Below are 22,617 nucleotides of genomic sequence, written 5' to 3'. Positions count from 1 at the left end.
TCTCACAAAAAACTAGTGTTTACGGTCAAAAAAGCTTTATAGTTTAGTTTTTAGGGAATTGGCTTATTTTCGTTCCAAAGCTGCGCCTTTTCATAACCTAAGGTTCACATCTGACCCAGCGAAATGTATTTTCTATAATTTTCTCACAAAAAACTAGTGTTTACGGTCAAAAAAGCTTTATAGTTTAGTTTTTAGGGGAATGGCTTATTTTCGTTCCAAAGCTGCGCCTTTTCATAATCTAAGGTTCACATCTGACCCAGCGAAATGTATTTTCTATGATTTTCTCACAAAAAAACTAGTGTTTACGGTCAAAAAAGCTTTATAGTTTAGTTTTTACGGAAATGGCTTATTTTCGTTCCAAAGGCTTATTATTTCCTTACTAAATTATTTGTCAAGACCTGAATGCTAAGCGATGGACATGAGCTCGATTGGGACCCCATTGTGAAAATGGAAAACAAAAAACAAAAAATATATTGTTGGTATATGTGTAGAGCGTGGAATGGTTACCGCTAGGGCAACAGTCTAACCGTTGACGGTTTTAGGTATCCGTTAATAAGTTCTAAAGCGAGATTGGAAGTTGGGACAAATTTTTGGAGGTGCCCAACTCACCTGCCCAGAGTTTCAGGCAAGTGACCCTAAATTTGAAAAAGTGGAAATGGGCTCAGATTTTCTAAACTGAGCTGAGACAATGAATAGATACTATTGGGAAAGTGATTGGAGACGCTGGGCATCCATGAACAAGTGCTAAATTGAGAGAGGAATTTGGGATAATATTTGGGGGCGCCCACCTGCCCAGAGTCTCCGGCAGGTGACCCAAAAATTTAAAAAACACACACAGACGACAGACAAAAAGAGACGAATCACACACAGAGAGGAAAAACACACAGAAACAACACATAGAGACAACACATGCACATAGACAATACAAACACACAGAGAGAGACGAGACACACAGACAGAAATGACAAACACACATAGAGACGACACACACAAAGAGACGTCACACACACACACACACACAAACACAGAGACAACATCCACACAGAGACGACACATACATACAGAGACGACACACTCAAAGTGACGACTTAAACATAGAGACGACACACATACACACAATACACACACACAGAGACTACACACATAGAGAGACGAAAAACACACAGATACGACACACTCAAAGTGACGAATTACACATAGAGACTACACACACAGAGACTACACACCCACAGAGACGACAGACACACAGAGACTAATCACACACAGAGATGAAACACATAAAGAAACGACACATAGAGACGACACATGCACAGAGACGATACACACACACAGAGTCAAAACACACACAGAGAAACGAGACACACACACAAAAATGACAAACACACATAAAGACGACACACACAGAGAGACAACACACACACACACACAGGGACAACATCCACACAGAGACGACACACATACAGAGACGACAAACTCAAAGTGACAACTTACACATAGAGACGACACACACACAGAGGCGAAAAACACACAGAGACGACACACATAGAGACGACACACACACAGAGACAACAAACACACAGAGACGATACACATAGAGAGACAACACGCACACAGAGACTTCAAACACATAGAGACAACACACACAGATACGAAACACACAAAGAGACGACACACGCACAGAGAGAACAAACTCATAGAAACGACACACACACACACAGACACAACACACATAGAGACAACAAAGAAATAGAGATGACAGACACACATATACGAAACACCCACAGAGACAACACATGCACAGAGACGACACACACACAGAGTCCACTCACACACAGAGAGGACAAACACACAGAGACGACAGACACAAAGAGACGAATCACACACAGAAATGACAAACACACGGAAACGACACATAGAGACGACACATGCACAAAGACGATACAAACACATAGACTCAACACACACACAGAGACGAGACACGCACATACAGAAATGACAAACACACATAGAGACGACACACACAAAGAGACGTCACACACAGATACGAAATACAAATAGAGACGACACACACATAGAGACAACACACACACAGAGACAACATCCACACAGAGACGACACACACAAACATTAGAGACGACACACACAGAGACGACACGCACACAGAGACAACAACACACACACACACATACACAGAGACGACACACACATAGAGACAACACAGACACAGAGATTACACACCCACACAGACGACAACACATAGAGAGACGACACTCACACAGAGACCACAAAAACACAGATACCACACGCAAACAGATACGAAACACACACATAGACTACACATGAACAGAGATTAAAAGCACACACATAGTCAAATCACACACAGAGAGTACAAACACACAGAGACTACATACAAAAAGAGACTAAATCACACACAGAGATGAAAAAAACACACCGAACACTACACACATAGAGACGACAGAGATACGACACACCCTCACACAGATATCACACCCACACACACACACCACCCACCGAGACGACACACACACACACACTTCGCGGGGCGCGCCCCTCGAAGTGAACCTAGATCACCCCAACTTTTTGGATATCTCTCTAACTATGACTCGGTTTGTGTGTCGTGTCTGTGCGTGGGTCGTCTCAATGTGTGTGTCATCTCTGTGGGTGTGTCGTCTCTGTTTTTGTGTCTTCTCTGTATGTTTGTTGTCTCTATGTGTGTGTCGTCTCTGTGTGTGGGTCGTTTCTGTGTGTGTTTCGTCTCTCTGTGTGTGTGTGTGTCGTCTCTGTGTTTGTGTTGTCTCTATGTGTGTGTGTGTCTTCTCTATGTGTGTGTCGTTTCTGTGTGTTTGTCCTCTCTGTGTGTGAGTCGTCTCTTTGTGTGTTTCGTCTCTGTGTGTTTGTCATCTCTCTGTGTGGGTTTGTCGTCTCTCTATGTGTCTCGTCTCTGTGTGTTTGTCGTCTCTCTGTGTGTGTGCGTGTGTGTGTGTGTGTGTGTGTGTGTTTGTGTGTGTGTGTGTGTCGTCTCTATGTGTAAGTCGTCACTTTGAGTATGTCTTCTCAGTGTTTGCGTCGTCTCTGTGTGTGTTTCGTCTATGTTTGAGCGTCGTTTCTGTGTAGGTGTGTGTGTTGTCTCTATGCATGTCGCGTCTCTATGTGTGTTTCGTATCTGTGTGTGTGTTCTCTCTGTGTGCGTGTTGTCTTGAGTGTCCTTACTAAAAAAACTACTGTATTAAAAAAAATAAAATAAATTAAATTGATCATACGACCTAAATTATTTCATCAGATACGCCATGTCTCGTCTCTATGTGTGTGTTGACTCTGTGCGTGTGTATCGTCTCTGTGCATGTGTCATCTCTATGTGTCGTTTCTGTGTCTTTGTCGTCTCTGTGCGCGTGTCGTCTCTTTGTGTCTGTCGTCCCTGTGTGTTTGTCCTCTGTGTGTGAGTGGACTCTGTGTGTGTCGTATCTGTGCGTGTGTCATAACTGTGCGTGTGTTGTCTCTGTGTTTGTTGTATTTGTGCGTGTGTGTGTCGTCTCTATGTGAGTGTGTCGTCTCTGCTTTTGTGTCTTCTCTGTATGTTTGTCGTCTATATGTGTGTGTCACCTCTGTGTATGTGTCGTCTCTGGCGTGTTTTGTCTCTCTGTGTGTGTCGTCTCTGTGCCTGTGTTGTCTCTATGTGTGTGTTTCGTCTTTCTGTGTGTGTCATTTCTGTGTGTTTGTCATCTCTGTGTGTGAGTCGTCTCTTTGTGTCTGTCGTCTCTGTGTGTTTGTCATCTCTGTGCGTGAGTTTTATCTGTGTGTGTGTGTGTGTCTTTTCTGTGCGTGTGTCGTCTCTGTGTGTGTTTCGTATCTGTGTGTGTGTGTCGTCTCTTTGTGTGTGTGTGTGTTATCTCTGTGTGTTTGTCGTCTCTGTGTGTGTGTGTCGTCTCTCTGTCGTCTCTATGTATGTCGTTTTCTGTGTGTTTTTTTACTATCTGTGTGTGATTTCGTCTCTTTGTGTCTGTCGTCTTTGTGTGTTTGTCCTCTCTGTGTGTGAGTGGACTCTGTGTGTGCGTTTCGTCTCTGTGAATGTGTCGTCTCTATGTGCGTTTTGTATCTGTGTGCGTGTGACGTCTCTTTGTGTGTCGTCTCTATTTGTGTCTGTCATTTCTGTGTGTGCGTGTTTCGTCTCTCTGTGTGTGTTGACTCTGTGTGTGTGTATCGTCTCTGTGCATGTGTCGTCTCTATTATTCGGGTCTGTGTGTTTGTCCTCTCTGTCTGTGATTCGTCTCTTTGTGTTTGTCGTCTCTGTGTGTTCGTCCTCTCTGTGTGTGAGTGGACTCTGTGTGTGTATGTCGTCTCTGTGAATGTGTATTCTCTGTGTGTGTTTCGTCTCTGTGTGTCTGTCATCTCTATGTCTGTGTTGTCTCTATGTGTGTGTCGTCTCTGTGTGTGTGTGTATCGTTTCTGTGTGTTTGTCCTCTCTGTTATTGTGTCGTCTCTTTGTGTGTTTCGTATCTGTGCGTGTTGTCTCTACGTGTTTGTCGTCTCTTTGTGCGTGTCGTCTCTCTATGTGTGTCGTAGCTGTGTGTTTGTCGTCTCTGTGTGTGTGTCGTCTCTATGTGTAAGTCGCCACTTTGAGTGTGTCGTCTCTTTGTGTGTATCGTCTCTCTATCTGTGTAGTCTCTGTGTCTGTGTCGTCTCTGTGTATTTTTCTTCTCTATGTGTTAGTCGTCACTATGTTTGTGTCTTCTATGAGTGTGTGTCTTCTCTGTGTGGATGTAGTATCTCTGTGTGTGTGTGTGTTGTCTCTCTTTGTGTTTCGTCTCTATGTGTGTTTAGTTAGTGTGTGTGTGTGTGACGTCTCTGTGTGTGTGTAGTCTCTATGTGTGTTTGTGATGTCTGTGTGTGTCTCTCGTGTCTCTCTGTGTCTGTGTTGTCTCTGTGTGTGTGTATAGTCTATCTGTGTCGTGTATGTGTGTGGGTACTCTCTGTGTGTGATTCGTCTCTTTGTGTCTGTCCTCTCTGTGGGTTTTTCGTCTCTGCGTGTGTGTCGTCTCTGTGTGTCAGTCTTCTCTTTGAGTGTGTCGTCTCTGTGTGTGTCTCGTCTCTCTATGTGTGTCGTCTCCGTGTGTTTGTCGTCTCTCTATGTGTGTCGTCTCTTTGTGTAAGTCGTCACTTTGAGTGTGGCGTCTCTATGTGTGTTTGTCATTTCTGTGTGTGTGTCTCGTCTCTCTGTGTGTGTGTATCGTCTCTGTGCATGTGTCGTATCTATGTGTCGTTTCTGTGTGTTGTTCCTCTGTGTGTGATTAGTCTATTTTTTTCTGTCGTCTCTGTGTTTTTTAAATTTTTGAGTCACCTGCCGGAGACTCTGGGCGGATGGGTGCCCCCCAATATTGTCCCGAATTCCTCTCTCAATTTAGCATTTGTTCACGGATGCCCAGCGTCTCCAGTCACTTTCCCAATAGTATCTATTCGTTGTCTCAGCTCAGTTTAGAAAATCTGAGCCAATTTCCACTTTTTCAAATTTAGGGTCAGTTGCCTGAGACTCTAGTCAGGTGAGTTGGGCACCTCCAAAAATTTGTCCCAACTTCCAATCTCGCTTTAGAACTTATTAACGGATACCTAAAACCGTCAACGGTTAGACTGTTGCCCTAGCGGTAACCATTCCACGCTCTACACATATACCAACAATATATTTTTTGTTTTTTGTTTTCCATTTTCACAATGGGGTCCCAATCGAGCTCATGTCCATCGCTTAGCATTCAGGTCTTGACAAATAATTTAGTAAGGAAATAATAAGCCTTTGGAACGAAAATAAGCCATTTCCGTAAAAACTAAACTATAAAGCTTTTTTGACCGTAAACACTAGTTTTTTGTGAGAAAACTATAGAAAATATATTTCGCTGGGTCAGATGTGAACCTTTGGTTATGAAAAAGTGCAGCTTTGGAACGAAAATAAGACATTCCCGTAAAAACTAAACTATAAAGCTTTTTTGAACGTAAACACTAATTTTTGTAAGAACACTTCTCTGTTTCAGCTGTGTACATTTTCACTTTTTCTGACTCAAATGTGTATCTTCAGTCAGAAAAACGTAGTTTCGATTCAAAAATGAGCCATTTCCATAGCAATAGCTCTTAATAGAACTGTTAAGTATGAACTCCAATTTTTTCCAGCGAGACTATAGAAAATACTATCAATACACAATTCTCTGATTATAATGTATATCTTAAGTCAGAAAAGCGTAGTTTTTGTTCAAAAATGAACCATTTCCATAATAATAGCTCTGAATAGAACTGTTTAAGTATGAACTCCTATTTTTCAGACAAAATATATAAAATACTATCAAACACATTTCTCTGATTATAATGTTTATCTTCAGTCAGAAGAGCGTAGTTCTGTTTCAAAAATGAATAATTTCCATATCACTAGCTCGTAATAGAACTGTTTAAGTATGAACTCCAATTTTTTCCTATGAGACTAGAAAATACTATCAAAACACATTTCTCTGATTATAATGTATATCTTCAGTCAGAAAAGCGTAGTTTTGGCTAAAAAATTAGCCATTTCCATAAAAATAGCTCTTAATAGAACTTTTTAAGTGTGAACTCCTATTTTTCAGACGAAATTATAAGAAATACGGTCAAAACACACTTCTCTGTTTCAGTTGTGTACATTTTCACTTTTTCTGATTCAAATGTATATCTTCAGTCAGAAAAGCGTAGTTTTTGTTCAAAAATGAATCATTTCCAAAGCAAATAGCTCTTAATAGAACTGTTGAAGTATGAACTCCAATTTTTTCCAATGAGACTATAGAAAATACTATCAAAACCCATTTCTCTGACTATAATGTAGATCTTCAGTCAGAAAAGCGTATTTTTGGTTCAAAAATGAACCATTGCCATAAAAATAGCTCTTAATAGAACTTTTTAAGTGTGAACTCCTATTTTTTAGACTAAATTATAGAAAATACGGTCAAAACACACTTCTCTGTTTCAGTTGTGTACATTTTCACTTTTTCTGATTCAAATGTGTAGCTTCAGTCAGAAAAGCGTAGTTTTGGTTCAAAAATGAACCATTTCCATAAAAATTGCTCTTAATAGAACTTTTTTAAGCGTGAACTCATATTTTTCAGACGAAATTATAGAAACACACTTCTCTGTTTCAATTGTGTACATTTTCACATTTTCTGATTCAAATGTGTATCTTCAGTCAGAAAAGCATAGTTTCGATTCAAAAATGAGCCATTTCAATAGCAATAGCTCTTAATGAAACTGTTTAAGTATGAATTCCAATTTTTTCCAACGAGACTATGCAACTCAACCACATTTAACTAAACCCCGTGTAACTGAATCCGCATGTAACCGAACCCCCGTGCAACTGAACCCTCGTGCAACTCAACCCTCGTGCAACTCAACTCCCGTGCAACTCAAGCCCTGAAAAAGCCAAGCTTTGGAACGAAAATATGCCATTTAAGTAAAAACTAAACTATAAAGCTTTTTTTTACAGAAGAGAAAATTAGTCTGCACAAAGATTCCTCCTCTAACCACACGGAATCAGGGAACAGAGTCTCTCTCAAATTCCTTAAAGCTCTTTTAAACGATACAAGAATTACTTATTTAACACGAAAATTTCGTTTTTAACGGGTACCACGTACAGAAAAACCATGTTCTACTTGATACCGTGCCCCCCCCCCATTCCCTTTCATATAGTTTTATAAAAGCCTCTTAATCATCTGTGAAATCCAATTGCTTTCATCAAATAAAAATAAAAAATATCTGTCTAATTTGGCCAGAAAACAAACGGCGTTTAGAATTACATGTTTCCATTCGTTTATTTTCTTAATCCAGATAAGGCGTATGCCAAATGTTGTTTTGAAATCATCCCCTCTTTTGTAACAGGTTAAACACAAATGGTTTTATGACAGCACATTTTTAAACGCACTATTGGAAAATGGACATTTTGAACGAAAAAGAACTGTTTTCAAAACAATTAAAACTTGTAAACATAGCTGTGGAGGAGAGATTTTATTTACATAATAGAAAAAAGCATACTTAGCGTTTTCTAGCGACTTGACGGATCAAATTTTAAAGTTTTGTATTGTTGGAGGGGGGGGGCTAAGTCACCCACAAATTTTAATTTACTATTAAAAAGATTTTTTTTGGAAATAAATAATGAAATTATACTCACATTGAAAATAGAAATATCCATTGTTTCAGAGTTAATAAAATCCAGTGTACTATGCTCGATATGCCAATACATAATGAAAATTAAATTCTAAATCATGAACATTTTATACGGGGTTTCAATGATGAATTGTTAAGCAGTTCTCTGATTGGCTGCCTAAAAAACAGGTGTCAGCTCGAAAAAAACACTGGTTGAAAAACTTGGAGTTGAAAAAATTTTTTGCGTGGAATCCCCGATCAAACTGATATCTTTTTTTCAATGTTTATGAACGGGCGTGGAATCACCACTCGCTTAGAATGGTACCAAAGGGACATAAGCTAATAGCTCGTAGTTTCATAACGTGTTTAATCACGTGTAGATATCCCATAGAATAACAATGGAAGGGACATAGAATAGCATGGAAGGAACATAGGCCAAGCAAATAACATGGGAATTGCTATTGGGCCAAGCAAATTCCATACGTACTTACTACTTATACGTAAAAATTTCTGTTCGTTTTAAGTTTTAATGTTGTTCCTTGCTTTAAGTTGAAAAAAACTCGTATAACAGAGCATTGGAACAAGTCATTTTGTTGATCTGCCTCAAGTCAGTGTGTATTAAAGCCTGCTCCTTTAATACACACTGACTCTTCGCATGGACATCTTCGACTGACATCTTCGCATAGATCAGGATCTGTGTTGATATTAGTACATGCTATGCATGTTGAATGTGTAAACTTTCTTTGTTCACTTCTCTGTGAATTATCTACTTCTCTGTACAGTGAGACTTCTTCTCTTTAGGGCCTTATGGTAGCGTTGGCCTATTATCTGGTTTCTACCGGTAAAGGATGTCTAGAACCTCTAACCATCACATAGATTATGTTTAGAGTATAAAATGTTTATTTATACATATAATACAGTGAATGTACATATGGCGAGGACAGATACAGAATTCGAACTGACTCAAATAATCTAAATTGGTAACTTATATTCAGCACAATCTGCTTCTGATAAAGACGATCCGGGTTGGGTTGTTGACCACTGAGCTCCTTCCAGACAGGAAATATCATCGCCTTATTCCAAGAAGTGGGGTTGTCGACTGCCGACAACCCTTAATTTTTGCATTTTAGATAGTGGGGTTATTCTGGGTTCAAGTGACCTTGGGAAGAATTACACATATGAATTTCTGACTTAGAATTTTAATTATTGGTTTTAACCAAGAAAACCCTATTTCCAAAGTTTACAGATTTTCCCCGGGGTTTTCAAAATCTTTTTTTCCAAAAAAAAACGATTTTCTATGCTCAAACAAAGGTACACTTAACAAAAACTTAAAATAAAATACTGACACTAAAACTGAATCAACAAGATACAAGAAAATATTTTCCCAATTGGCACTTTCATTTCACTTTATATTGTCATGCTAAGTTCGCATAAAATTCGCATAGCTACACCTAATATAAAAATTTGCACATCGTCAGAATATCTTTTAAAAGAATTTAAATTTGAACAGAACACTTGAACAAAAATGATAATCTTCGACAGAAACACAATGAGATTTTCTTTTACTTTCCTTTTACCAAAACTTTACTTCTTTTTTTCCAAATTATTCGGTTATTTTACTATCCATAAGATATCAAAAGGAAGTAAATACATCATTTGAAAAAGGTTGGCAAACATCTTTCGCTTGTCATTTTCATTTTTCTATTTTTCCTATTTCAAAGAAAGCATTTCTCCTGTCCAGTTAATCAGCATAAAAACCAGCTACATCCTCATTTTGACTTAACATCAATTCCCAACACCGTTTGTACTGCAATAACATACTAATCTCTACAATCATCTTACTCTACTTATCTCTACTTGTTTCAATACTCTCTATAATAACCTGGAGGTTTATTTCTTGTTTTCCTATTGCTTCTCCTAAGACTACTTGATTCTCCACTCGAGCCTGCCTTAACCTCTATTTCCCCTTTATCTACTTCTACACTAACTAGACTATGCTCCATTTGAACCTCATGTTGTTCGCTAGAAACGGAGCTATCCTCCATTATTTCTGAAGTTACTACTGGAGTCTCCACTGGAAGCTGGCATACAGATGATGTTGAATCGATTCTCCTATGCCCACGATTCTCTAACTCCAATTCTACGATTCTTGATTCCTCCGATATTGATTTATTTGTTATTAAATAAAAAAAACAAGTTTTTTTAACTGAAAGTAAGGAACGACGTTAAAACTTAAAACGAACAGAAATTATTCCGTATATGAAGGGGGCTGTCCCCTCCTCAACGCCTCGCTCTTTACGCTAAAGTTTTTTTATTGTTAAAAAAAATAGAGTTGTGAGAAAGTCAAACTATAGCGTAAAGAACGCGGCGTTGAGGAGGGGATAACCTCTATTACACACGACCTAATATCTCTTCTTTATAAGTTTCACACTCGCTCCTTATTTTCAGTTAAAAAAAACTTTTCTTTTTTATTTAATTTTTGTATTTTTTTGAATTAAAGAATGTTTTTTTTGTTGCTCGCCCTACATGAATAATTACAAAAAAATTTGTATATCACATTTGGTTAAATGGCTTTCTCGAAACTTGTTTAATTTTATTTACGAACGTTTTTATTAGTAATAAATATACGTAACTTAGAATTAACTTACGTAACGAACTTCTATATTCATAAATTTTTATCACGTATATTAGGGGGTTCACCCCCTAGTCAATACCCTGCTCTTTAAACTATAGTTCGAATTTTTTTTCCAGTTCTTTAAAAATGACCTCTTAATCACAATCAGTTGATCAGTTGAAAAACTTGTTTTTTTTTATTTAATTCCTGATCTTTTTCTTTAATAATGCTGGGAAATCCGGCGCCCCCTTCAAAGCAATGTCCCGTCCCCCATGAAAACTTCCTTCATGGAAAGATCCTTCCATATAGCCCCCGACCCTCTCCTTCCCCCATCTACCAGAAAAAATCTCCTCTGAAAAAGTCTGTATACTTCCCAATAACCAATACTATATGTTAACATTGAGTAAAGTTCATAGCTTTCAGCCCTCCCCCTGGAGACTTTGGGTGATCAAGTCATCCTAAAAGACATTTTTGTCATATTTTCGACCATGTTGAACAAACTGGCTATCTCGAAATTTGGATTGGGTGATTTCGGGAAAAAAATGAGCGTGAGAGGGGGTCTAGTTGCCCTCCATTTTTTTGGTCACTTAATAAGGCAACTAGAACATTTAATTTTCGTTCTAATTATTCCTCCATTGATATTTCTAGAGCCACTAGGTCGATAGGATTGCCCCTGGGGAAAAAAAAAAAAAAAAAAAAAAAATAAACACGCACCCTTGATCTTTCTTCTGGCAAAAAATGCAAAATTCCACATTTTTGTAGATAGAAGCTTGAAACCTCTTCAATAGGGTTCTCTGATACGCTGAATATGATGATGTGATTTTCATTAAGGTTCTATAACTTTTAGGGGGTGTTTCCCCCTTTTTTCGAAAATAAGCCAAATTTTCTCAGGCACGTAACTTTTGATGGGTAAGATTAAACTTAAGGAAACTTATATATTTGAAATCAGCATTAAAATCTGATTCTTTTGGTGTATCTATTGGTATCAAAATCCCGTTTTTTAGAGTTTCGGTTACTATTGAGCTGGGTCGCTCCTTACTTACAGTTCGTTCCCACGAACTGTTTGATTACTGGTTGCTCAAGACAATTTTGAACAACCAAAAGTTTCTCACCCGGACGTTGACGTAAGCTATAACCGTTGCTGCTTTTCATTTCGTCTTTAGATTTTACTTTACTATTAGCAATATTAGATTTATTAATCATATCAATTTTCTCCTGAAAAATAGGATTTAAACGTAAGAAAGTTTCTGAATCCTTTACAGGCTTTATCAGACGACCGTTTACTGTTCTTCTTACAGAAGTACCTGAAAGTTCTTGTACCAAGAAAAGGGAATCTTTTAAAACTTTTAAAATTATATATGGTCCACGAAATTTAAGCTTTAAACCCTTGATTTCCCTTGGATTCTGAGCTTTATATTGGACATAAACTAAGTCCCCTTCTCGAAAAACTGGTAGTACTACAGCATTTTTATTATACTGTAATCTTTGAGATTTTCTCTGTTTTCCTATTTGTTCATCACAAATCCTGTAAATCGTGAATAAATTCCTAACTAAATTAACTATATAATCCTCATAATTGCCAAAATAGTCAATTGTAGGCAATGATAGTTGAATATCCAAAAATGAAAGAGGCTGCCTACCAAAAATTACGTGATGCGGTTAATATTTAGTTGTGGAAGAAATAGTAGAGTTTAATACATTCTGAACGAAAGGCAAATAAATATCCCAAGACATAGGGATGATCCTGACAATAAGCTTTTAATACGGATTTTGTTACCTTCACACGATTCTCACATAACCCATTCGATTGAGGATTATAACTTGACGAAAAATGATGTTTAATTTTTAATTTTTCACACATCTGTGAAATGAGATTTGAACGGAAAGACTGATGGGAATCAGTGATCAAAGTTTCAAAAAGACCAAAGTATGCTATCACTGACTCGCAAAGAAAATTACACATAGCTTCTGCTGTTATCTTCGGCACAGCTTTCAGGATACAAAATTTTGAAAAATGGTCAACGCCAACTAAAATATGAAAATTTCCGTTTTCAGTAGGCCCACATAATGCGCCCCCCATGGGACCAGCAGAGTCCATCGAAAACACACGGAATGGGTATTTCGGCTCTTCATTTTTTCCTAACGTAGGTTTGACGTTCCGATGCATTTTATTCCTACGCAAGCACAAATTACAGTTCTCGCAATACTCTCGAACTTTTGCACCACTCTATCAAATACAAAGATATGGCTCACTCGATCTAATGTCTTCTCCATAGACATGTGGCCACCAATGAGTAAGTTATCATGAGCCAGTTTTATTGCCGAATCTACTAGGACACTTGGCAAGACTATTTTAGCTGTTCTAGGGATCCCTTTGTCCTTGCCAACGCCTCCTAGTGGATAACAATAAAGAACACCTTCCTTCAGAAACAGACCGTCAAAAATTTTCAACAGCCAAGACACAAAATGGTTATCTGTCACTCCCCCTGGCACGGAACTCTTTTCCGCCCTGTCGACTTCTGGCACGGACCTCTTTTCCACCCTGTCGACTATTTTTCCCTCTGGCACGGAACTCTTTTCCACCCTGTCGACGTCTGGCACGCTCTTTTTCGCCCTGTCGACTATTTTCCATGGTAAGAAACCTGTATGGTTTTCGAGGTTCGGTGATCCACCGCCTACCTCTCTCTTCGCCACTGGGAGCTAAGACCTCCCTTTCCCAGGATCCTCTGAACCTGTTAACCGCTCAGACCTTCCTTTCCCAGGATCCTCTGAAACCTGTTAACCACAGGTCCGTCGGTCGGCCGTCGTCCGCCCATTCACCAGCCTAATCTCTCTCGACACAACGCCTCATTACGTTGGTTCCTAATAAATTCTCAGTTTATCTGGTCCCTCGGTCAACCATAGTTCGCCCCTTCACCAGACTCCTCTTTCTCGACATAACGCCTCATTACGTCGGTTCCTAATAATAAATTTCTCATCTCTCTTGATAATATACCTTTCTAGATCAATGCCTTATAAGAAATTCTCAGTTTCTCGTCATATTTTTTTTCCTAAAATTTCTACTTAAATTCCTAATATGACCCCTATATCCTGCACTAAAAAAAAATCTACCTCTCCCCCTGGTCACGTTTTACGTCAGGCCAGTTCAGACGGAGTTCTTCATTCTATCCTATCCAACTAAACTCAGCATCTACGGTTGCTGAAAAAATTCATGTTTTTCTTCACCAATTTCATTTTCAATAGCTTCAAAACGCTGCGCTATCTTATACGCTTCAGAGAGGGAATTATAATCATCCTGGTGTTCTAGTAAATAGCTCTTAATATTTAGTCTCAAGCCTTCAATAAAACAATCCAGGCCTATACTATCAGAAAAACCTACTAATACGCCATACCCCGATCGATATGATTTTGTGGCAATCTCCACCCTCTTATAAAACTGATACACTGTTTCATTGGATGATTGCCTCAATTCAGCTAAATCTTTGAATTTCTTTCCAGCTGTCTTTCCTGGTAAATATGCCACGTCATTTCCTTTTCAAGTTCCTCTAAATTTATAACATTGGAGGAATCTCTATCGTCAAAAAAATTAATTACTGGCCCTGTTACTCTAAGCGCTACTGTATCTATCACCTGCGAGTCTGACCAGCCTAGCAATGTTTTTACCCTTCTCAATTGGCTAAAAAAAAAGTTTTTATAAATTTTGCATTTTCAAGAACTGGAATATTTCCCAGGGAATCGATTACTGACCCAATTACTCTTTGATTCAAATTCTCCTTTTTGCTCTTATTCTCAATAGGTTTATCTGTTATATCATCCTCAGAATTATCCCCCATATTTACACTACTTCTTACCGTGGCATTTTCTTTGGCCATTAAATTACCTACAGTAGTCAAAAATTTCACGATTAAAATGGGATTATAATCCCATGAACTTGACTTGAAGACTTGACTTGAAGAATCAAAATTCAAAGGGATATTTAAACCTTTACTTCTTATTTCTTTGAAAAAGGATGAAGCAATATCTTTGTCAAATTCAGGATTTGAAGGATCTAAAATTGGAATTGCGCTCATTTTAAACGAGAAAAAAAATATTATTAAAACAAATTAATTAAGTCAACGCTCTAAAAACAAGGAAAAATTGTTATTCAACACTCCTAACAGATTTCCTACTCGCGTGCGAACTTAAAATGCATGACTTACTTTCGTAAATTATCCTTCGACGTTCTTCACTTTTTTTCAAAAACTGGAATCCGGAGCGGGAACCTTAAATTGAAGCAGGAACCTGGAACTGAAGCTGGAACCTGGAACTGAACGGGAACCTGGAACTGAAGCTGGAACCTGGAACTGAACTGGAATCTGGAACTGAAGCTGGAACCTGGAACTGAACTGGAACCTGGAATTGAAGCTGGAACCTAGAACTGAACTAGATCTGAACTGGAACCTGGAACTGAAGCTGGAACGACGACACTGTAGGTGACGAGCCTCAAAATAAATTAATAACTGCAATCCTCTCCGGCAAAAACCGCTGCACCACTTTGTAAACTTTCTTTGTTCACTTTTCTGTGAATTATCTACTTCTCTGTACAGTGAGACTTCTTCTCTTTAGGGCCTTATGGTAGCGTTGGCCTATTATCTGGGTTCTACTGGTGGAGGATGTCTAGAACCTCTAACCATCACATAGATTATGTTTAGAGTATAAAATGTTTATTTATACATATAATACAGTGAATGTACATATGGCGAGGACAGATACAGAATTCGAACTGACTCAAATAATCTAAATTGGTAACTTATATTCAGCACAATCTGCTTCTGATAAAGACAATCCGGGTTGGGTTGTTGGCCACTGAGCTCCTTCCAGACAGGAAATATCATCGCCTTATTCCAAGAAGTGGGGTTGTCGACTGCAGACAACCCACAATGTTTGCATTTTAGATAGTGGGGTTATTCTGGGTTCAAGTGACCTTGGGAAGAATTACACATATGAATTTCTGACTTAGAATTTTAATTATTGGTTTTAACCAAGAAAACCCTATTTCCAAAGTTTACAAATGCACCAACTCCTGAAGCATGCTGTTGATATGGACTAGTTGCTTTTTTAGTGACTCCCGAATAACAATTTTAACAAGTTCATATAAATCCTCCACTTATGGCTAAATTCAAAATTCCAGTTCCCTTTGAAAATCAGACGATGCAATGCAAGACCTTATCCGGGGAGAGGAGGGGGAGGGGGGTTTGAACCCCCTACCCCCTCCGAAGTGTTTGTCTGACTTGTAAAAACGTAACAAAACTGGACATCAACAAATTTTGTATGCGTTTTTTTAGTTTTTTTTGTGTAAACCCCCCCCCTCAATTTTTTTTGAGTAAACCCCTCTCCCCCCGAAAAAATTCTGAATACGACCCCGTTGCAATGAAATTGTTAAAAAAAAACGAAGCGATAACAAGAAACGGCCAGCAAACATAAACTATGGGTAGTGCAAAAGTTATGACTAAATGGCTGCAAAATGTGGAAGTTCCTTTCATAAAGAAGGACGTATCAAGGTTTTTGTTCGGGGGGGGGGGGAGTACAGAAAAAAACTTTAAAAACACATCAGACTTTCGTTTATATGTATTTTTATTACGTTTTTACGAGCCCGCCAAAAATTTCTAGGGGAGTTGAAACCCTGAACCCCTGGATACGACCTAGCTCATAAGTATTAAAGGTTACAGGTATGCATTGTGTAGCTTCCGTAGATCCCAAATATCAACAAAGGGTTCAAATTTAATAAATTTACTTCAGAATAAAGGGAATATGAGCGGCAGAATAATCATAAATTGCCTGCATGAAGACCAATTAATTCTTTTGTTTTTATATGGATAATATGTTACACCACTGACCGGTTTAGTTCTTGGAATAAAGAAAAATAATGCCCACTTTATAGATGAGATTAATGTGTGTTTGTGTTATACTGCTTGTCAGCCATTTATTTGTAAGCCGTTAGGCCCATTAGTCACAAATAAACTCTAATAAACATTCGAAAAAAGCTTACTGTGTCAATGTGTGTGCGCTGATGCTTCGCTCGATCTGAGCCATTCGAAAACGTCTTCTGGCACCCTTGATATTGACAAGCATAAGGTTTTTCACCGGTATGTGACCTCAGATGAATTTTTAGACTGTCCAAGCGTGAAAAAGCCTTTGGACACTCCATCACCTAAAATTAATTGAGTATGCATTCAGTATGTGCCAAATAGGAACAAATTAGGTAACTAAAATCTGTGCTTACACTTTTGTCCCTCAGTTACCCTGCTTATTTATTTGAGTTAACCCTTCGTCAAGGCAACACTTTCATATAATTGTCTTGTATAAGGTTGTGTTTTTATAAGAATATTAATTAAAAAAACTTTTTCAACAAAAAAAGTTTTTCAAAAAAAAGTAAAGAACTATTAAATCAAAAATGAACAAAATAGAATCAAATAGTCTATCAAGCATACAACTACCACAAATCAGTATCAATAAATAAATGAAACCAAACACAAACATAAATTGAAATAAAATAAAACAGACTCATATTCAAAACGAGCAGAAATTAATATGAGTAGGGTTCTAAACCCCTATACCTTCAAAGAGCAAGAACATAATTTGTACTGTACTAAAAAAAAATTCAAATGAATTGAATGAAAAAATCTGCATTGCCAGTTTAATATACATATGCTGATATTCATTACTTAAAATCTTAATTGATTTTTGATTTCTTAAAGCTATAAAAATGAAAGTATTCGAAAAAGCTCAATTCAATTTTTCAATTTAATGAGCCCTTTTAGAAGTTTGTACGATTGAGCACTTTTTGAAGTTCGTACTTTCAATTTCCAATCGAATGAGTTCTTTTTGAAGTATCTACGAGAACACTTTCTATAAAAACCTTATATGCCCCCAGGGCATATCTTACAACCCTGGCCCTGAGGGTTATAGGGGGTTGCCATCCTCAAAGACCTAATTTCGTAAACTTTAAACTACGTTGAACGAAATGGCTATCACAAAATTTATATTGGACGTATTTGGGGAAATGGTGGGCGTGAGAGAGGGGTTAGTTGCCCTCCAATCACTTTTGACTTTTAAAAAGGGCACAAGCCCTTCCTATTTCCAATTGAATGCGCCCTTTTGAAGTTTCTACAACAGTACGAAAAAAACCATATAGGTCCCCGGGGCCTAACTCACCGCCCTTGCCCGGAAGGAGGTGGGGGAGGGGGGGTGTCCTCCATAGCGATAGAACTTCAAGATCTTTAAACTACTTTCAACAGAAGGGCTATCTCAACATTTTGATTGGATGTATTTCGGGAAATGCTAGGCGTGGAAGGGGCGTTAGTGGCCTTCCAATCACTTTCGGCTTTTTAAACGGACACAAGCAGTTCCAATTTCCAATCGAATGAGCTCTTTTAAAAGTCTCTACGACAACTCCTTCGATACGAAGTGCCCTGGTCTAAAGGATGAAAAAAAAAAAATACATTGTGCCAAGATCGTTCTTTACTTAGGCAGCGCTATTGCGCTGCCTATGATATTGATTCGATTGGAGTGGGAAAATTTACATATAAAAAATTATTTTTCATTGTGTACTGGCTATGAAAAGACTTTTTTTCATATTTGGACCGTCTCTTGGATCCGTCTAAAAATGAAATTGTGGCTAAATCACTGAGTTGCATTTTTACATCAATTAATTAAATTTGAAAGAAAACATAATGGGATATTTTGAATAATATTCATCATAACCTTATCATAGTGTCAAAAGAGATACTGTGACTGGATATTTTGACTCAGAAACTATGTCTGAGACTTGTGATTCTGACGCATAAATAGCCATAGTCTTACTAAAGTTCAATTAGTTTAAAGTTCAATTAGAGTGATTTAAAGTATGTGTTATAGCTGGGTTACCATAAATTAAGGTAGTATTGTTGTTTTGTTGTTCATTTGACAAACAACAGATTTATGGCCGACAATTGCGGCTAGAAATGAACTGCGATTGAAGAATTGTTTGTTGGATTTGTTAGCAAAACTAAGCGGAGTGTTTCATATTAAAAAGCACAAGAAAAAGTTAATAGGACATCTATAATTTTAAACAAAAAAAAATTCTTATATTTATTAAAACTTAGAAGAAAATGTGAAGTGGAGAGATGCGTCTAAGTTTAGATTTTAATGAATTAATGTGCATAAAAATTTGAAAAATTTTCCATTTTTTTTCAAATAATGCTAAAAGGGGAAAGGTTTTCGAGCTCCAAAAAGCAGAAAGGGTTACTACTTTTGAGTCACAAGAAAATCACTGTTTAGTATCCTTTTATGTTTACCCCTTTTCATGAAAAGGGGCGAGGCAATTCTCCTACTAAAAAGAAAACTCGGACATAATTAACTTTTGTACTACATTAACTAATCAAATATTCCTAAAAATGGACTAACTTCATATCCCAAATGATAACGTTTTGGAAAGAAGAAGATAAATAGAAAAGAAAGTCTTAAGGGAACACTCAAAAAATAAAGAAAGTAAACAATGGTGTAACCCGCAAGTGCTACAAATACGCTTAAACAACTTAACAGAAAAGTAAATAGACAACACCTGAGCTTTTCCCCAAAGATTACCGAACAATTATAGATCTGACAAAAGATAATTTAGTAAAAAGCCAAGAATCTATTTAAGGCGGCAAAATGACGAAGAAACAATAATGGCACGTTAAGAATTAATTCAAATGTGTTTGAGAAATAAGCTTTTTTGTTTTTAAAAAAGAGCAGATACTGGAACTAAAATTGATTTTACATGGAAATTAATGAGAGATGTTTGTCTTTTTGTTTCTCTGTTTTCCCCATTTTAAGTTCACAGCGTTTCGAAAGATAGTATTTTGGGTGCATAATTATTAAGATGAATAAGAACTTTTCTGCGAGTGAAATTTTATGTATATATATTTTTGTTTTCTTGAAGGGTAGCTGAAATTTTACTCTCTACCGTTATAAGACTAAAAAATTTATTCTATAAACAAAACGAACTGAAATATTAGTTAGTAGTATCAATAACTCAGTTATGCTTGAAGCAAGGAATCAATCTTGTAGTTTTTTATTGAAAAACATTTTTTAAGATGATTTTTTTTAGCATTCGCAAGCATAAGACTTCAAAATATAAACAATTTCAATACATATTTGTAACTATAAAAACTCTAACGAATTATTTTTTTTTAGTTTAAGTACGATAAGAAAGATAGATCAACACGGAAAGTTTGAAAAAAAATATATAGGTACGTAACATGCCTTTTTTTTGCTTTGTTTGTTCTTTCTTTTCATTAATGGAATAAATAACCCGTGTTCCTTATTTTACTCCAAAGCGGAATTCATTTTCAGTTGTAATTTCTTGGAAAATTTTCTAATTCCACTTTTTTATGCCTTTCCAAAATTATGGTTGCAGCAGCAGCTGCAACCTAGTAAAGAGCGAACCACAGCCCACAATAACCAAAAGTTTAAAAGAAATAAAGGGGTCTAGGATTGAATGAAAGCTAAACACAAAAAGCCTGTTATTTTGAAAGGGATTATATTGTTATTATTATTATTTTTTTTGGGGCATCCTTTATTCGAACCCCTTCAAATGAATATCTTCAAGAATAAATGGAAAATAATTCCAACATTTTTAGATTGTCCTGTTGGTAGATGAGAAAAAAACAACAAAGAGCGTTAAAGATCGTAGCAACCACAGACAATATATTGTACTCTGGATGTAAAAAGTCATCATTTGTTTGCTTATTATTTCAAATGTTTGTAAGACAGAAATAGATTACCTAAATTTTGTTTCAGTTTTTCATGTATTAGTTTACTGCAACAAAGAAACGTTTCCAAACACAATATTTAATGAAATGATGGTGAGAGGATTTTTTTTCTATCTTTTTTGAGATGGGTAAAATGTGTTTGTGTAATTTGGTAATTCAAAAGCTAATACGAATTTTATTGCACACGTTCGTTGTCTGTGCCTGTAGCAGAAATGGAGCATGTCCAATTGTATACACACAGAAACATTTATCTCTTAGTCTTAAAGATTTTTGAAAAACTTTTCGATCAACAATTCATATATTTTAGATACCAAATACTCAGGAAGCATAATTTATTGAATTTGTTCATGCTATTGACTCTTCGCAGAAAATAATTTTTCGTTCCTTATGTTGAGTTTGAATTTATGGGCATTTTCTATTTCTGTGGTGAGCGGTTCAACGATGTATGCTACCATCTACATGTCAGCTTGAATTTTAATTCAAATTACAGAGACAGTAAAATTATTTAAGTGGTAACAAAAATAAAAAAATATTTTAGGAAAGGAAGAATAATAGTCTTAACCTGCAATTACGAGTTGGACGTAAAACATGTAAAGAGGGATTTAAAAGCGAACACTGTACGGTAATGATCAATATGATAAATTGAAGCACAAACATAAAAGGTACGAACGTAAGATTGTATGTATTTTCTTAGTAGGATTGCACTGCTGCTCTCTTGCAGATAAAAAATTTCAATAAAGGCTTTCATTTTAATTATTTGCTCAAGGTCAGTCCAAGTTTAATAGCTGAACGCTTACAAAAAAAAATTGGGAAAATTAGAAGGGGAAGTTCTACGATTTCCTAAGCAATATTTCCAGCTATTTTATAATATTTCTTTGTTTTCCTTAATTTGGCAAAACAGTTTAATGGTAGCTCCCATATCGATACTTAAGGACTTAGATTAGGTTACAGATTTTTTATGTTTGCCAATAGGCTAACTACTCTTCATTACACAATTTACCAATCATAGACCAGTTTACAGACGTCACTTGTATAATTTAAGTGTTTAAACATTAACTCAATGCAAATTAGGTCCTAATAAGAAAAAATTTGAATGCTATCTGTATTTTTCTTATTAGTTGGTAAAAAAAAAAGACAAAAAGAGCAATGAATGCTTATAAACCAGCAGCTCACCGGGCATTTGTTGGGTTTTTCCCCCGAGTGAACTCGCATGTGCATCAGCAATTTGTATCTGGCGTTAAAAGACTTCATTCTTCGGTGACATCCAACCCAAAGACAAACAAAATCTTCAGATCTCCTTTTATCAACATGAGCAGATTGAATATGCTGCACCAGTGAAGAATTTGTCACAAACATCTGATAACAATCAATCCAATTACAAGAAGTGGTTTTATTTAAACATTTTGAATTATTAGCAGCAATCAGTTTGGAATCAAAGTCAGTCAAAGTGATATTTTTGTTACTATCATAAAGACACAAATTTTTTGAATCTGGATTCCACATTTTGTGAGCAAAGTTGAGTCCAAATCTCTAGTAAAATGGTTTAATATCTTCCTTTTCATAATGGATGAATGTCTTCATTGAATCTTCGAAGTGCGGAAGACCGCCACAAGGTAGCTGATTACTAAATAAATTTTAATACTGATGATCCTCGCTAGATGGTGAAATTATTCTGCAAAGATTGTGAAACACCCCATAAAGCTATTTACTTTGGCCACCTGAAAAAAAAAAATATCAAACTATCATTAATTGCAAGCGATATGATATCCAAGATTAAATAAATTGTGGTATAAAGCAAAAATGAAAATATCTGTTAATTTTAAAATCTAGAGTTTGGAGCGTAGCACCCATTCACAAGATGCAAGCAACATCAGCGATACAAGTATGATACACGAGTTAGAGGGTTTGAGCTAGTTTAATTTCTTAATTGTCATTGCAAATTTGCCTCAAAAGGAATTTTGGAGATGAGAGATGAGCTTTTCGAGCTACAGGAGCAGTAACTCAAAGATATGCTCCCTTGAAGATAATATTTTAAGGTCAAGAGAAAAATTATGCCAGAGCCAAACC

At 36.8% G+C, this 22,617-nt stretch overlaps 1 protein-coding gene across 1 annotated transcript in view; it reads right to left on the bottom strand.

The window, feature by feature from the left end:
- LOC148939059 (uncharacterized) overlaps positions 1 to 22,053 on the bottom strand; it is a 41,291-nt gene extending 19,238 nt beyond the window's left edge. Inside the window, exons 1-2 of the mRNA XM_089107354.1 lie at positions 21,724 to 22,053; positions 16,806 to 16,967 (exon numbers count right to left, since the gene is read on the bottom strand). Of these exons, the coding sequence (XP_088963480.1) occupies positions 16,806 to 16,967; positions 21,724 to 22,053 (492 nt within the window). The remainder of the gene's footprint in view (positions 1 to 16,805; positions 16,968 to 21,723) is intronic.
- Positions 22,054 to 22,617: the final 564 nt, after the last annotated feature.

This window comes from Artemia sp. Qi Xiang Cuo, unplaced genomic scaffold, assembly GCF_049724085.1.
Source record: "Artemia sp. Qi Xiang Cuo unplaced genomic scaffold, ASM4972408v1 HiC_scaffold_22, whole genome shotgun sequence".
Taxonomy (NCBI): domain Eukaryota; kingdom Metazoa; phylum Arthropoda; class Branchiopoda; order Anostraca; family Artemiidae; genus Artemia; species Artemia sp. Qi Xiang Cuo.
The sequence above is the reverse complement of the archived record's forward strand: the minus strand, read 5'-3'. Positions and strand labels throughout refer to the sequence as shown.